At 40.8% G+C, this 17,985-nt stretch overlaps 1 protein-coding gene across 2 annotated transcripts in view; it reads left to right on the plus strand.

Annotated features, from left to right (window-relative positions):
* Nucleotides 1-17,218, plus strand: part of PITPNB (phosphatidylinositol transfer protein beta) — a 29,217-nt gene extending 11,999 nt beyond the window's left edge. Inside the window, exons 8-12 of one of the 2 annotated variants that reach the window (XM_074920694.1) lie at nucleotides 8,745-8,822; nucleotides 11,440-11,550; nucleotides 12,846-12,968; nucleotides 15,875-15,959; nucleotides 16,785-17,218. In XM_074920694.1, coding sequence (XP_074776795.1) covers nucleotides 8,745-8,822; nucleotides 11,440-11,550; nucleotides 12,846-12,968; nucleotides 15,875-15,922 — 360 coding nt within the window. In that variant the 3' untranslated portion in view covers nucleotides 15,923-15,959; nucleotides 16,785-17,218. The remainder of the gene's footprint in view (nucleotides 1-8,744; nucleotides 8,823-11,439; nucleotides 11,551-12,845; nucleotides 12,969-15,874; nucleotides 15,960-16,784) is intronic. The other variant, XM_074920693.1, reaches the window with a different exon arrangement.
* The last annotated feature ends 767 nt before the right edge of the window (nucleotides 17,219-17,985 follow it).

Below are 17,985 nucleotides of genomic sequence, written 5' to 3' on the forward strand. Positions count from 1 at the left end.
GACGGGAAATGTGTATCCCTGAAAGATCAATCTGTATTTAAAGGACTTCCAGAGCTAGTGGTTTTCTCTGGCCTGTTGTGTTTATTTGCCACTTGTATGCCCATGAGCACATCTAATCCATTTTTTAACCCATTTATACTTTTGACCTTTATGGCATCATGAACTCTGTAGAGTGTTAGATGATAGGGAGAAAAAGTACTTCCTTTTTGCCTGACTGATAATATAATTCATGGCGGGAGGGGGGGGAAATGTTTTCTGTTTATATTTTCTGTACAATTTCTTACAGATTTTGATCATGTTTTCTTATCCTTCCCCTACCTTCTCTTTACTACACTGAGGACCCTTACTTTTAAGCCCATCTTCATGTAGAAGCCCCTTCATGTGTGGAAGTCCTTGGAACTATTTTCAGTACCATTATCCTCTTTTTTCTTTTTTTTTCTTTTTTTCTTTTGTATATCTGACCTACAGAGTATCGAAACTGAGTGGAGAGTGGTTTAATCCAGAGTCTTAAGTCTCTTCAGATGTTTCTGCATTCTCTTTCTTAGCAGCTTCTAACACCACTTGTACTTTTAGCAAATATTTTGAACGGATTTTCAAGCTCAACTCACAGTATAGCCCATCATTGTGTAGGAATACTTGGAACTAATTTTCACCATGTGATTCAAATTTTCATTTCCATTTCATCTTGCAGGAATTCAGTTTTGCAAAGTCCTGACTTCACTAAACAAAGAGTGACTTTGTACTGAAACTCTTATGCAGACTTCGATAACTGGGTTATCTGTAGGCTGCCACCCTTTCCTCTCCACTCGTTTGCCCCCTTTCCTAGGCGGTTAAGGATTAGTTAGCAGAAATTCTCTGGGAGCCACACTTGTAGTCTCTTCTGTTACAAAAATTTGCAGGCCTTTGTTTTCTCTTTCTTTACTGCTTATGACTCCATGAGAGACTTTCCATTTATGCTAATATCTTTATGAAGTTTAGGTAATGGAACTTGAGGAATTTTTTTTTGGAAGTTCAGCTACATCGTAGTAACAAAATTACCCCGATCTTCATGCTTTGTAGAGAAAGCTGCTGGGTTTGGAAACCAGACATCCCCTATGAAGGCACTAGCTGTTTTCCATGTATTCTGTCTGTCCAGAGATTTTTTTCCTACACTTTCTTCCTGATACTTGTTAGTGATATTAGAGCAGTCACTCTGTCGGGTAGTTTCTGACATCATGTGTGCAGTATAGCATTCTTTTTTGTCATGATGCTTGCCATTTGGGAATTACCATCCTCAGTGGCTCTGTGGGTGTTCTGCTGTACTCACTTTTTTAGGGAAAAGGAATAGTCAGTGTTGCCAAAGGAAAGTTTTACTTGTACACTTATTTTCTCAGTCATAGTTTTGCTGGGAAAATGTACTGTGTTTGGATAACGGTGTGACTGAAAGAATGGAACTGCATTTATAAGATCCAGCAATTTTGATAAAAGCTTTCATATATTCAAGACTTATCCTTTTGTTCAGTGAATGAACCTTGTCCAACCCATTGTAGTGTAGCGGTTACTTTAGTTTCAGAACTACAGTCAGCATAAATATAAAAATAGTACTTTTCTTTAAGATACTAATGTCATGCATATGCTAACTCATGCTCATTTAAGTATGTATAGAAATAATTTGGCTGCCATCTGTGGCTTTCTTTAGATATAAATTTAACCTTGTCCTCCCTTAATCATCTCCAGCATACAATCTATGTAACTTTATGTGATTTGTATATAAAAGTCACTTCCCAGGAGACTAAGACTTTTCAAAGAGTAAGCAGAAGTGAGCACTCAATTAACATCAGAAGAGGCTACATTTTTGGAAACAATTTGTAAGAAAGTAGAGTGTAGTGAAAACAAAGACATTGAAATCAGGTTTATAGCTATTTTTGTACAATGAAGAAAGTAAGTGTCTTGTTCTAGGTCATAGTGAGTATTTATTATATTACTTGAGACAAAGTTCTAAAAATACAATTTTATACAAATCAGTCAAATTAATGCCTGCCTTAAGAGAGGATTTCTATGTGCTGGGCAGTAAGTACCATCCTTTGTTTTACTGTTTGAAGAAATATAATGGAACATAGGAAATGCTCTTGATTCGTAGTCTGTAAAAGGGTGTTAAAAGATTCTTCAGTGAAAGAGCTGTTTTTCTGATAGGTGGACCTCTCCCATTTTGGACTTAATTTCTCATGTGATAGGCATTTAAAAGTCCATATTATTAGTCCAGAAGCTTAGTATCATCATGTGTTTTATTGGTAACATCTTGGAACATCTTATCTAGGTCATACAGTGGACTCTGTATTAGCAAAAGGATCAGAATACACCTCTTAGTTTCTTTTAAAAAAATCAAGAATGTTTCTTTTTGAAGAAGCATGAGAAAGCCCTATTGACTTAAACCAGGTTTTTGTTGGACTTCAGTTTTCTGCTTTGCCTTGGACTTATCGAAAGTGCATTATCAAAAAAGGCTTGTCTGAATTACTGTGTTTGGAACGGTTCAGTCTCCGTCAGTGCTTCTTTAGAATAAAGATACAAATGATTAAGTGTTTGCCCCAGTGATTGTTGGATGACCTTGTTACTTCCTCCCAGTCTTCAGCCTGCTTACAGAAATGGCCTTTCTTCATACTGGGATGTTATTTTCTGGTTTAGAAAATAGAGAACTTGTATACGCTTGGAATTTCGCTTGACTCCTTCAGTAGTGCCCGTGGCTGGCTGTTCTCAGTATGCATCTTAAACTGCACAGCCCAGGGAACAACCTCTGTGTGTATAAATAGGACATACCTGGTTTCCTCCCCTCTTTGTTTTCTATCTCCTAACTAAGGCTTTATTCATGCTGTCCTGGGTGCTTATAAATCTTGCTATCTTCCATCTGTCTTATAAAACAGTCTCTGTCGTGGAGACCTTTAACTCCTGGTACGCAGCACCTGTCTTATGCAACTCTGTGTTCAGGAAGCTTTTTTTCAGGAATTTGCAGATAAGACATCAGACATTCATAATTTTTATGTTAAGGTCTAAAAATGTTCTTAAAATCATTCTGTCCTGTATGTATGCTTTGATAGAGTGAACGATGAGCTATCAGGAGTATGGGTATTACTTTTAGTGAGTCTTATAAATGAGAATGAAAATTGTAAAGGAGCACCGGGATTCTGTTTTTGTTGTGATTATTACTTTATTGTGTGTGGTTCACAGTATCTCTAAATAATTCTTTATAACGGTTTGTTGCATCCATGCATATTGTATTGCGATTTTGTGCAGGAACTGCCTAGGAAAGGATATTTGTGTATTTCTTTGAAATGGTTTTTCGCTCCTCTATATTGTTATGCTGCTGCATAATGATGTTTTGCCTGTCTAACTTTCAAGAGGGCTTCAGGGTTTTTTAGCTGTGATATTTGTTCTAACAGCTGCCTGTTTTTCTTCCTAAGAAGGACTTGTTTCTGTCAGGAGTTAAGCTCTTGCTGAACAGATATTTTCCTTAAACTCTGCAAGGAACTGTTGTTTATTTGTACTTTGGCTGTAGTCCAGTCTTCTTCCTTGCATGCTGGTGAGGTTTGTGTATTGAGAAGAGTTCCTACAATGCTCTCTTGTCCATCTGAACTTTAATCTAGACAGGGCTTTTTTTCTGTCCTTAACTGAGTCCTGAAAGTTCTTGGTTCAGAGCTTCTGTATGTGGTCTCTAGTGTAGAAAGCTTTGCTGTGACTCATCTATTTTCTTTGAATTTTTGTTTTCACTCCTACATTTCACTTGTACATAACCATATGTTTTTTTCCCCCCAGTGTTTCTATCTGTGCTTCTGTGTGAGTCCTAAATGCAAGAGCACAGCTACCTGTGTCCCTGTGCAGTGAGGGGTGGGGTGGCAGATAACACAGTATCGGGCGGTATCCACTCCAACAATTCCACCGTGTAAAACAGGCACATCAGGGTTGCCTGCGTAGGTGAGTTTAAATGCCAAATCAGCGATTGCATGTGTGAGGAAAGTTCTTACCTTAGCAAGTTTTCTGATCGTTGCATATTTGAAAAATTGCATCCTACAGTGTATTTCTATGAACTTGTGTGATATATGCCATAATATACAGGTATGAAGTACTTAGGGTACGAGTTTTGTTAGTGAATGCGATTTTTAATATTAAAGTTTGGGAGGATTTTGGGTGAACAGTCTGTTACTTGGAAACAGTGATGTTTGATATTTTTGTTTTATTATTTTTTCAGGAACAAGGTGGCAGTGTAAATGTAGAAAATCACCGAGCATATTTCACTTTAATCATGTGGCAAGACCATTTGTACTTCTGCATTGTATGGAATGTGCTGTCTTTCTGGTGGAGAAAAAGTCTTGTTTTCTGACGTTGCCTTAGCTTTCTTCAAGCAAGGATGCCGACTTCTTCAGTTCTGGGGTTTTTAATTAATATTTTATGTAGATTTCACATTGTAGTGCTTACAAAGGAAAGATCAGTTAAATTTCTGTAATTATAAGCATGCTTGGAACCATTTTATTGCAGGTCTTTGTCAGTGCCTTATGGCAACTGAGTTGAGGCCTTTCGTCTTTGGTGTGTGCTGAACCCTGGCTGTCTTGCTGCTGTTGAGGTGTGTATCAGTCCCCTCTAAGCTTCTCAGAGTATGTTGATTCTTCCTGTCTGCTCCAGTTGCTGGGACTACAGGACTGTAAAGAGTGATGGCAATTACTTTGATGACAAGTTTAGAGTGAAGGGGTTTTGGTCTTTGAAACAGATTTTGTCCTGAGTGTTATAAGCTAGTACAAAGGTAGCCCAGTTACAAGTAATGTTACCTAGCCAAAATACGTGCACATTATAATCTTATGCAGAGTAATTCATCCAGCCTTCTGTGGACTTTTCTTACTGGCACCGACGTTTTCAGACTGGACCACAACAGTGTGCTTTTTCCAGTAGTGATCAACACTGGATGTTAAGGAAGGTTATTTATTTGAATGGAATTGGTTCCGTAGTTAATCATTCTTGCTGTCTTCTGTATCTCTTCCCCTTCTAAAGTATTGTTCTACAGAAAAGGGTACCAAAAATTAACGTAATACTCAAAATACAGATGTATTTTAGTATTTAAATTCTATTTTTTAATATCATAGAATTTTAGTGTCAGAAGATATTTTGTGTTACGTTCTCTCCTGATCTCCTATATCCCAGTATATTACAAATGCTGACCTCATCTTGGTGTGTCCTTCTGTTGCATTTAGGTTTGGTTTGTTGTGGTCTGTAGTGATCTGTGGAAGCACGACAGCAATCTCTTTATAATTATTGCACTTTCTTCTTGTTCCCTCTAAAGAAAGCAGAGAGATGCTCTGAGAACATCCCAGCTACAATGTTGTCCTACAGTGCTGCGCGAGGGTGCTGGGACACCAGGCCCAGCAGCATCCTCCGGTGTCCGTGTGCCCGCACCACCATGCTCTGAACTCTACCTCCTGGGGGTATTCAGACAGTCTGACTAAGAAATTCAGGGTTGTCTCAGTGCAGTGCCTAGTTTTATTTACAAAACTGGCACTAAAATATGGAAGCTCTTGTATCTTGTGGTTCTGTTTAGGGCATTGCTACCCAGAAACAGCAGAAATACTCGTGCCAGGAATTGCTTATCTAGAACAAAACATTAACTGGAAATTTGTTTGATCCTTTTCTCAGTGTCTTCTGTCTAGTATTTGAGTGAAATTGTTAAAAAGCAGTCATAATCAGTAATTTAAAAGATTAAAAGATTAAATACATTTCTGTAAAAATATTGTGCTGTAGTATTTACATTAATATTTCTTAAAAGTGATTTAGTTGTAAAGAAAATGCTGGGGGGGTTTTTTCCACCCAAGGATTGCTAAAAAAAAAAAAAGAAGTGTCTATCCCATTCAGTCTCCAGAATATGCAGGACCTGAGGACTTGAGTAGGTTGCAGCTGTCTTCACCCACAGTATTTGGAAATAACTAATGAGATGAGGGGTCCACAGCTGGTGGCGAGCACTGTAAATTGTGTGCCCTCAGCTCGCCTCCCTGTTGGTTTCCTGGAGGAGACAGAGTGAACAAAGCCAGCAGGCCGCCGTGCTCGGAGCGCCGCTCACGTGCACCAGGAGCTGAGGGCTCGGGCTGTGTGCTCCGCGCTGACGCGGCGTACGTGATACCTGCTCTCATGGATGTCTGTGAAAAGGACATGTGGTTTATTCCAGTAAAATCATAAATAAGTCGGTTTTTACTAAGCTTCAGATGACAAATATTGCCGTTAGTCTTTCTGCAATTGTAATAGTTTGACTGGACTTCGATTTCAGTGTTGCTGAATTTAAATGTTAATGTACAGTGCTTATGCTGATTCCTCAAATTGTCCCCAGGAGGTAGATAAAGTATTATCTGAGCACCCTTGGGAGTGCCCTGCTAAAGTTGGCTGGCTCTTATATGGGTTCTTTAAATAAAACCACTATTTCAGTTTAGAGGGGGAAATAGAGGAAAACACTATTTTGTGCAAGTTCATAAAACATATTGATTAGCAATGTGATTGAATGTCTTGACTCAAATGTTTCTAGGAAAAATTTGCTCGATTCTCAAAGTATGTATTTGAATGTTTAATGTGGAAGTTTATCTGACTACCTGTTAATGCTTTTTAGATATATTAATTACAGAATGGCTGGGAAAAATCTATTAAAAGGTTTCTTCAGCCTATTGTACTACATAGCATAGGTAGGTACATTAAAAGAACTGGGAACAATAAGCAAAAAATGGGGAGAAGAAAGTACCAGAGAATAACAGCTGATTTTCTGTAAGTGAAACCAGATTCCTCTGAGAGGGTCTCCTGGATTTTCTGGTTCCATCTAGCTCGCAAAAAGTGCATTGTAAATGTCAAAATGGTTATGAAAGCCTTAATAACTAATTTGTGTAGTCTTGCTCTGTGAAATTGGGATTTCAGTCTAGAAGTAGCCTCTGTTCCTCCGTGCTAATGGAAGAATGTGGATTTGAAAACTGGCGTGTTACACGTGATCTTCAGTATTTGTGTGTAATGGCTCCGCAGTTGTATGTGCGCTGGTACCCTCTGTTGAATTCAGGTTACGTGAGTTAAACATGAAAAATAGGGAAATGGAGCTGCGGAAAACTGACTGGAATTCTTTCGTGTGGATTGTTTTTTCCCGGGTTTGTTTGGGATTTTTCTGGTGAGTAAATATGGAAAATAAATGTGAAATCCCTTCAGAACAATAAGAGAGGAAAATAATTTTGCACAGTTCATAATTCATTGGTCACTAATTACCACAGGGTGTAACTGAGGCCAAGAATAAAAGTGGAGAGGAATACCCAGTTATATGATCCTAAACAGAAGAGTTTATCTCCTTTCCAGAAAAACCCCACAGAACAGGGAAGACCAAACTGTTGGCTGCTTGGAGCGATAGCTCTGTCTTGGGTTTCCTGCGTCCTCCGTGAAGTGTCTGTTACTGCCACTAAGACAGAATATTAGATTAGCCTGGTCTCCGCATAACTCTGACAACTCCTGCTCTATAATGTTACAGTCTTTGGGTTTATTTTACATGTTCATGCCTTTGTCCACAAGAACTTTGTAACTCCGTTGTCTAGGAAAACCAGTTCTCCAAAGCACTCTACTCCTGCAGCGGAGACGGGTGGTTGCAGTGTGCCTCAGAAGAGATGTCGATGCTTCAGTTCTAATATTCAGACAGCCAACTCTTTAATATTTCTGTCTTGCTGCTGGCAGTACTTACTTTTGAATATAGAGGAATGCAATGGAAAGGTGAAGGTTTAAGTTTAATCCGTTTTTAGAAACAGTTTACGCATGTGATTCCTTGTAACAACTCTGATGCAGGAGCTGGGGGGGGTGCCAGTAGCTATTTTTCCGGTGGTATTTCTTTCACTCTGTGTTACGCAAATTTCATCCTTGTTAAAATTTGTTTTTAAAAATGAGACCTTAAACTCTGCTAAACTGCTTAGGCTTTTCTGTAGCACCCACCAAGCATTTGTTCTGCTCTAAAGTGACTTAAACTTTTACAGCTCTCCTTGGTTGCATGGGTGTAATGGTATTTTTAGGTTGATGTTTTTCATACGTTGCATAAACCTTATGTGCCCTCAGTTGCTGAGGTCAGAGTTTTTAATTCTTTCCTAATTCCACAGTAGCATCTTTATCAAATAATCATTTTCATACCCCTCACCAGTAAAATGAAGTAAACCTGTATGTTGGCAGCATTTGTCATTTCCAACTTTCCCACTGTGTGTGACCTGGTGAGCAGTGCTCTCTGTTGTAAAGCTCTGGACTGCTGCCTCCTGTGATTTCTCACAGACTGAGATTACGCAGTTTCTGATTTTACAAGTTAGCTCCCTTGTGCCTTCTGCCTGTTCTGCTCTGCCTTCTCAGGAACAGACATGTTGTGGCTTGGAAAACGTTAGCACACTAGTTGATGTATTAGTGCTTTCTCTTCCCCACAAAAGTCTACAAAGCCAGTAGGATAGTGCTTATGTCACACAGCGTGCAGCACAAGGAGATTCTGACCTGGAAGGCAGCCCTGGCCTGCTGCCGTAGCGTGAGCAGGTAACACAGCACTGGTGGTGTGCAGGGAGTGAGTGGGTGTGATGGAGTGGTCAACATGAACTGAAGTCAGCCTCACAGATGTGCTCCACCTGTCCTGCTCCAGACCACGCAGGAGAATTGGTCTGGCAGTCTTGAACAGAAGCTTAATACAGTGGGATATTGAATCTCTTCTTTTTTTCTTTTTTCTGACTCTCAGGTGTTTTTTTATATTGTAGGACTACAAAGCTGACGAAGACCCTGCATTATTCCAGTCAGTTAAGACGAAGAGAGGACCTTTGGGACCAAATTGGAAGGTACTAGGAAGTGATGTTACAACCTTATGAAGTCTTTATCAGGAGAAAAAAAAGTTCATGGTTCCTTAGAGACTAGCACTAGCAATGTTAGTCTTAAAACAGAGGGCAGAAGTTGAATACTTTTCTTTTTTGTATTTAGTTAAAATGCCGAATATGTTAGTAAGCAAAGGTACTGTCTGCTACTTTTGTCATTACTGTAAATGAAATTTTTCATCGACAGTAGCATAATTTTATTTCTTATGTTTAGTGTGTACTGTGATGAATTATGCTTAAGCAAATGCTGAGGGTTTTTTGAATGTGTTGCAAATGATGCCCCAGTTTCTTAAATTTTCTTGCAAAAGCATTCAGTCTTTCATTACCCAGAAAAGTTCTGAACACAGCAGGAACGTTTCTTTCAAAATACAGTGTGAAGGACTTGCTCTGAGAGGTGCAAATTTTCTTCTAGTTCATTACTCTAGATGTCACCATGAGTCATTTTACCACTGGTTTTTGCAAAGCAGGAAGATAAGCGTCAGATATTATAGCAGGATACATTGGACCAGCAAGCTCTCGGTCTCTGATTTCCCATCCTCAGGCGTGGTTGTGGGAGCAGTAGCAGGAGGTACACGACCTTTCTGCTGTCAGCAGCTTAACCTGTGTCTTAAGTGTCAGTAGCTGACCGCGTGTCTGCCAGAGTCCCCGTTTCCCACGTCGTGTGTGTTTGGAGATGGCGATGAGGGAAGGCATGTATTCCAACTCCCATTATTGTCATACTCTTTCTACCTGGGCTGGGTATTCTTGCCAGCAGGGTGAAATTGTCACAGGGGTTATTTTTGTAAACTGTGCTGAAAATGTGCATCCTGCCTTAGCTGTTTGTTGTTCCTTCCTGCTCAGGAAGGAAGCAAGAGGCTGGTGCAGAATGGCCTGTTTGGGCCTGTGCGACCCAAAGAAAGTGGGGAGTTACTGTTTTGTTTTCCAAAAACAGCTGTAAAATGAGAAGGAGAACTTTGAACGCCTGGAGCTGGCAGCACTGAATTTGTATGTTCCATTTAGTTCTGTCCTTTTACTAATGCCTGGACATAGACTTGTGCTGTTTGGGAACACCAAACAACAGCAGCACTTTGTTTTTTTTCCTTGTGATTAGAACATCAGTCTTCTGAGGATAATTGGTTTTCATTTAAATGCTCTCTGGTGATGAGTATTTGTGATAAAAATTCTGTGTTAAATAGGCATTGTTCACCGAGATTTTTGTATGTTAGATATATATCACTGTACATCTTTTTACTGTGTGCATGACCAACAGGAGGAGTCCATTCCATGGTTAAAAGAAATCTAGCTTTAAAATGCCATAAAGTATTTCTACCTGGAAGTTTGTTGCAGATATAAAGAATAAAAATCTGTGGACTTCTTAGAGTAATTGCTTGTTATTCAAGCCAAACACACAGATATTAATTTTTTTTTAAGCTACTATCAGCTTCCTTTTTTGGTTTGTGTTTCTTTTGGGTTTTTTTCTTCCTTATTTTTCTTTCCTCTTTTACAAGGCTTGAAGTAACCTACCATGCTCTGTTTAACTAAAAACATCTTATGATCTCTTGTACTACATAAATTTGACTGCATGAATTGTAGGAAAATCACTGTGTATGATGTTATAGGTACTTCAAAATTGTTTGGATGTAGGAACTATAACAGAAACCTAGGAATTGTAGGAAATGGTGGTGGGTGTCTCCTGAATTTCCCTTGGTTCATTCTTCTGGGGATCCTTCTTTTGCACAGAGTCCTTCAGCCAGGGCTGGTTCCAAGCGGTCTTTGAAGTGGAGCTTCAGTTGGTCTTAGGGCCACCTCTTGCCAGTGATGATAAAGAACTTCCGTCTCAATTTTTCTCATAGTGTTAGTCAGAAGGTCTGCAATTCATTCTGTAAAAATGAGTATGTAAATTGTGCCCCACAACTGGAAGCTGCCTCTACTCTGGGGTGAAGACATACCCCTCTGGCACTGCCTGCAGGGGGGGGACATGAGGAAGAGGGGGGAGCGTGGCAGTGTCTGTGTGGGCAGACCAGAACTGCAAGAAGCTGCAGTTTTAGGCTGTTGTGGCAGCAGACTTGAGGGGTGGTTACGTGCTTTCTGTGAGCTGAATCTTTTCTAGTACATGTGTTTTCTACCATTGTCCCCAGCAACCTGGTACAACTCAGATTATAATTGCCTTTGCACAATAGACCCAGAAGTGAAAAATAATTTGGTGCTAGCTATTGTCATCAAGCTTCATTGTCCTTTGAAACGTCAGAAAGTATATTACAGTGGAAATCATGAAAATGAAAACCACGTTAAGACTAAGATTTATAGTACATGTTTGCAGAATGGATGGAATTGTTTTACAGATTTAACCTGATTGATTGTTAATCCCTGTTACCCTGTGTTCCGAGTATGGTGCTAAGTAGTTACTAATACTTAGAATTCTAAGTAGTATTCTAATTCTAATCATGCTTAGAATTATAATTTGTAATTATAATTTACTATGAATTAATAATAGACTTTATAATTTTAATATAGTGTTTAGAATTATAATTTCTAATAATTATATTAATTTGACTGAAGTAAATTTTTGAAAAATTAAACATTCCTTCCCATTATCCATAAACAGAAAGAGCTAGCCACTGACGAAGAGTGCCCTAAAATGTGTGCTTACAAGTTGGTGACTATCAAATTTAAATGGTGGGGACTGCAGAACAAAGTTGAAAACTTTATACAGAAGGTGAGTGCTTCTGCCTTGCTGGGATGTTGCTGGGGAGGTGGGATTGGAGGGGGCAGGCGGGGGGGGGTAGTGTTTGGGAAGGAGTTACCCATCACACGTCACAAACTGAACACTCTTAGGGAATAAGCTGAGCAGGAGAGCCGGGACTGTTTCTGTGGTCTGATGAGGAGTATTTGAAGATACGACTTTTTTCTTTCTTTAACCTTGCTTTACCTGAAGCTGGTTCTTTAGAGGAGGTTATCTCTGTCTGCTCGTGGTCACGAACTGTGTGTCAGATCTGATCCACATCGGTTTTGAGGCCAGTCAGCAGCTTGGGCGATGCAAAACCTGAAAGCAGGTGAACAAGATGTGAACTTTAGGTGGCAGCCTGGGTAGCTGAATACACGCAGAAGTCTGAGTTCCGGCAGTAAAATAGATTTCTGTGTTGTATATACATGACTACTTTTGTCAGAGCAGTCGGAAGCAGTACTGGTAATTCTGAAAACTTGGATGGTTTATGTGACACATCTTTCATCATCCACATCCCCATTATAAGAGTTGAGATTCTGGGGCGCTAGAGATGGACTGAGCAGTTTTTCAGCATAACAGAGTGAGGTTTGGGGGATGGCAGGTGGTCTGAAATGTGAAACCTACCGATTGCAGTAGAAGAGGTGCAAGGAAAATACTCTTACTGTGATCAATTCAGAGCACACGTATTCGTACCTTAACGAAGGGGCTATGGAATCCATAGCTTGAATATCTACTCTCTGGGGTGTTGTACCTTTGAAACTGGATGTCAGAGATTACTGGGATGCTGACTTGGCACAAACAGCAAGTGTGCCATCCTTGGAGACAGAAGTACTTCCCTTTTTGCTTCATTCTGGCTTTAGGAATTGCCTGTTCTTGCTTTTTTAACAGCACAAAAACTGTGACAGTTCTGTCGTAGATTTTTGTACAGTTCATGCAAAATATTTCAGTTGTTGTGATGCTACGTTTATTCCATCTAGTGCTATCTTGGAGCTAGAACAGAATTTAAAAGGGTTCTTCAGCATTATCAAGTAACATGAATTGCTGAACTTTCTTGAAACTTTTTTTTTGATAGTGAAATTTGTTCATTTTTTTTTTCTGTGTTAAAGCACGTGAGAAATGAGATTACTTTAAATTGTATCCAGGAATGTGAGGGGGCTGAACCTGTAGCAGTGTGAAAAAGCACGCACCTGAAGATTACAACACTTTGAGTTGAACAGCTGCAATCGCTTCACCAGTCTTTGGTAAAATGTAGCCCTATTATCTCATGTTTGTTTATCTTCTTAAAGCAAGAAAAAAGGATATTTACCAACTTTCATCGCCAGCTGTTCTGTTGGATTGACAAGTGGATTGATCTGACTATGGAAGACATTAGGAGAATGGAAGATGAAACCCAGAAGGAGCTGGAAGCAGTAAGAATGCTTTTTTAAGGCTGATGTTTGTGTGCTATGTCCCTGTAGATTTTTCTGTTCGGGAATTGGTGCAAGTCATGTTGTGTCTGTCCCATGTGTGTGTGTGTTTGGGCAATTGCTGATGAACATTACAGCCCCTTCAGTACTTCTCCTGTGCAGAGCCATGCATGTCAAGCTTCTGCATACTGTCTTGTGTCAAGCTGGAAGTGGCTGTAAGGTCAATTTCTCATGTCACCAAACCCAGAATGTCTGCCCTGACCACCTCTTTATTTATGGCACCATACCCACTGCAGTCCTGTTCAGTGCCTTTTTACCACTTGTCAGTTAGAATTCAGAGCTGTCATCTTGCTTTTCCATCATGTGTCTTGCTTTGTTTCATTTCTAATCATCATTAGATCTGATTGCTTTTTCTCTTCAAACATGTCTTCAAGCAAGCTTCCACATGTCACATGACAGCTGTTCCACTCATCTTGATCAGCACACCAAAACTGAGAATATTACCTGCAAACAGGCTTGAGATAGCATAAAATTAGTGGGCTTGAGGACTCTCGTCCATAGGGCACTTTCTCTCCTCTTTCCTTTAAGAGGTAGAGGAACACCACGGCCTAGGCAGGAAGCTGCCTTCTGCAGTGTCTGTCCAGAGCACGACCTTTGGCATGGACCTTTCTCATTTGAGATCCTGCTGGTTTTTAAGTTCTTTGCAGTCATGGGGTTTGCAGTTCTATTTCCTTCCCGTTTTGCCAATTGTTTTATGCCCCAAACCCCTTCAGCTTGTCACTTGCCTTCCATTGTCTTGGTTCTTTCAAGACACGATGTGTCTTCAGCTGTAACTTGCTTTTCTGTGTGGTTTAACTCATCTCAGCTGCCAGACATCTTTAAACAGGTTGCTGGTGTTTAGACCTACTGTTGACAGTAGTTCTGAAGTGCGTTTTGTGGTTCGTGCCCAGCACATCTTTCCTTTTAGTAGGTAGTAGGGTTTGTCTGCTTTGGCAGCTCCCAGGATGTGCTTTGGGAAAGGATAGTGTTCGCTCACCCTTGCAGACACTGTGCGCTCTCGCTGGCACTTGGATATTTTTGATGATGGCAGGTGTTCTCTCAAATCACGTGGATTTCTTCTCTATTTTATGCCAGAACCTGTTTCTAGAGCCACCTACTCCTAGGTGTCTGTGAGGGAGGAAGCGTAATGACTTTCCTCTCTGTAACTGACTGTGGTCAGAAGGGTTCTCTCTTGCACACCCATAGTTCTTTATTTGGAGTGAAACGGACTTCATCCAAATTCTCTGAGACAGGATAGTGGCAGTGTGAGGAGCGCATGCAAGGTATGTGTTGGAGAGACTAAGCACCACTTGACACACCTGTGTGCATGAGAAAATTTCCCTTTTGTGTCTGTGCACTGTGGATGTTTGTCTTCTTGTAGAGAAAGTTCTGTTTCACATTTCTCACTGGTAAGTAACTTCTTTTAATATTTTTTGTGAAGTATTTGCTGCTTTTTAGTTCTTACCTTAAGCAAAACCGGGATCACGTGTTTCTGGGTGTAACATTTACCCTCATTCTTAAATATCAGACATATTTATTTACTATTTTCTTGTTTTGCAAAGCAATGCAAATAGTTTATTTCAAATGGCTTGTTGTGTAAGACATTAGCATCCAGAACTTAAGTGTATGACTTGTTGAAAAAGTCAGTTTTTCCACAGGAGAATGTATTGATTAGTTACACTAACACAGATTTTCTATGTGCATTGTGAAATGTGAGAGGAGTGGGGACCTACTGTTAAAATATTTTGTTTTTTCTCAACTGTTATAATAGGGGTATCTACAAACATCTATAAACAATGCAATTTCAAGGGTTTATGGTGAAGTGCGTTACTGGAGAATAACCTAAAGGCAAAAATGCCACTACCAAATAAAATATGAATGCTAATTTTATCCCAAATAATTTGTTCTTATGTCTCGTATTCAAGTACTTCATCCGTTGTGCTAAACAGTAACTTTCATTACGTCCCAAGTACAGCACAAAGCATCTGTTTTATGGCCAGGACCTCTGGGGAGTGAGCGCTTTGGTGCATGATAAGGTGCTCAATACGACAAAGAATATCTCATGCTTCCACCCCTGCGGAGGAGTAGTCAGCTTTTTTGACAGTGTTGCACTATGCAGTTCTGTGATGCTTAAAGACAAACAACTGCAGAACATGAGCCTAATAATACTGGCAGCAGTACGTTTTCTCACATGCATTGCTTTCTGTTGCTGTTCCCTTTCTCATTAACACCCGTTCTTCTTCCTGGTTTGAGCTAATCTTTGTCTCTGGATTCTGTGCACATTTCTGTTCTTCTGTTGGTCCTGTTCTTCATCTCAGGTCGATTTTTATAGTCAGGATCTCTGCTTTTTGTTGCTTTTTTGTTACTCTCTGAGTCCTCATCAGTGTTCTTCCAGAGTTTCTCTACCCCAGCCCATCCTTTTCTCACTGTTTTTCCTTGTCTTTCACTCAGTTTTTGTATCTGACTCCTGGAGATGAGGAACACCCGTGCTTCATTAACATCAGCTAATCAGTGCATAGTCAAAAAGCGCCTGACCCTGCCAAAGCACTGTGACCGACCCACCTCCTGCCCTTGTGAGGGTGGAAGTGCCACGCTGGGTATCTTGAGCAGTGTGGCTCCGTGCCGAAGCGTCACGGGCTGTTAGAAATTTAAGAAGCATCACTTAGAGCTGCTGCACAGTTCCCAGGCTTCCTCACCAAAAAGAAATACTGTGTACCCCATCCCCAAAACCCCTCAGCTATAGCTGAGGCTGGTCCTGGTCCTGGCCAGGGAAGGGCAGTCCTGGTCGTGTAGATCGTTACTTCTCTCTTACTAACCAACAGTGCGACAGGTCCGTTATGCGGTAGCTCACGGTTTTATTTTACGTTTAGATGCGTAAGAAGGGTTCCGTTCGAGGCACTTTGGCTGCTGACGTCTAGAGGAGTTCTCTGTAGGTTCTGAGGCAAATCAAGCTGTGTAAGTCAACTGCTGGATGGAAAGGGAGAAAAGTGATTAATGTTCTGATGGATGGGATTTGATGGCAGAAATCCTCTAAATGGACACGTGACCGTTCCGGGCCGTACCTCCCTCCCGGGCCATAACCTGGTGGTCAGCAGTTGGAGATGGCCCCTGGTGTGTGCGGGTCCGCCAGCCCCTCTCCTCGGGCGGGCGCCGTGGTGGGCCGGGCCGTGCTCGGTCGGTGCCAGAACGCCCCAGGCCTCGGCCACGTGGCCTGGCTCTCCGTGCTCGCCTAGTCCAGAGAGCACAAGCGTGTGACCTGTTGTGGTCACCGCGCCGGCACTGCGCCCTGAGCCTGCAGGTAGTCGTTTGGGCACAAACCCGAGGAGTCAGGGACCATCATTTTGCTGCACACTCGGTAGCAAAGTGACACGTGGACTCGGTCCATGTAATTTAGGGCAGCTGTGGACTGTCGTCTTCAGAGCTTGAGTTCTTGAAATCCAGCTCCAAGCAGATGTTTATAAATGCTAAACTGCGTTAAAACTGTCACTGGGGGAAGCAGGTTGTCCCCGAGTGGCAAGCTGTGGAGTGTCTGTGTCCAGGGCTTCCCTGCCGGCGTCACCGCGCTAACGCTGCGGGGGGCCCAGCCCCAGCCCCCCCGAGGCCCGCGGATGGGGTGAGGCTCCGCAGAGCCCGGGCTGGCGTCGCCGGGGGGGCTCTGCTCCGGCCTGCTGGGCTCTGGCTGCCCGGCCCTGTTTTCCTGGAGATAATAGAACTGCCTGCTTGGAGCTTACTGTCTGAGGAAAATAGTAATGCTAAATTGTGTGTTTTCTTTCTCCACAGTTACGTAACCAAGGCCAAGTCAGAGGAACAAGTGCTGCCAATGATGAATGATGATGGATTTAACCGTCACATGCAGTGTTGATATACAAATGTGTGTGTGGATGCATGATTATTTGTATATAATTATATATACGCACATGCATACTGAAGGGGGTTGTTACAGTGTCTCCAGGGTACTATACCTGTCCTCAGCAAAGATTCAAAGGAAACTGCTTTCATTATGTATACCTGAAGCAAATAAAAATCAACTGAGTAGTGTCATTTAAAGGATGAATTAACTGCAGAATTATGCTAACTGGTATGTTTCATGAATGTCGATACTGGACCAATTTATTCCCTACTTGTTTTTTTCCTGTCTCGAGTCACTCTGCTATAACTTGCCCATATCTCATTGTAAAGAAACAGATTCAAATAAGTTAATTTCAGTTTTGTGTCTTCCCTGTGTGATTATTTTTGGAATAGGAACAATGAATGTATTTATAGCTATTTATTTCTGGATCGTCATTATCGTATAGTCAAATCAGAAAAAAATTTCTATTAGTGGAAATTGGAAGACTTTTACTGTTGAGTAAGTTTAACCCAAACTTTACCCATTCACTGATTTGAAAGAAAAAAAAAAATCATGTTTTCTTGGACTTTTGTACATTGAAATGCTAATGTTTTTTCTTCATTAAAATTGGCAAGATTAAGGAAAAATGGCTTGTGATTTATAAAATAATTGCAACTTTAAATTTTCCAGAAGCTGGCTTTTTAGACAAAGATACTGACAATACTTGCAGAATACTCTTAGGCCGTGCAGGGGAAGCGGAGGGTGGTGATAGCCCTTCCCTGAAGTAAAACTTCCTGGGAATGCAATGGCTGTTTTCCAGAGTTTCACTTTGGAAGCTGTGCAAATGGTCTGGATTTCACACACATTACGCAATGGAATATAATTGTGATTTTAGCTCTTTTCATGTTGAAAATACACTTTAAAAGAGATGTATACTTTCAGATATGATGAAAGTTTAAATTGTAGCATCTGACGTATTTCTCTGATACTTGTTAGGAATAGACACATAAAAGGAAAGATGGTAGAAAAAAGACCTCCTGTAGATAACTCTCAAATAGGGGAAATGTCTTCAGCATTTTTTAAGGAAATATTCAGAACGTATCATAGATATATATTATCAAAATGCTTGCTAGATCAGAAACAAATTATTTT

This window comes from Athene noctua, chromosome 17 (genome assembly GCF_965140245.1).
Source record: "Athene noctua chromosome 17, bAthNoc1.hap1.1, whole genome shotgun sequence".
NCBI lineage: Eukaryota > Metazoa > Chordata > Aves > Strigiformes > Strigidae > Athene > Athene noctua.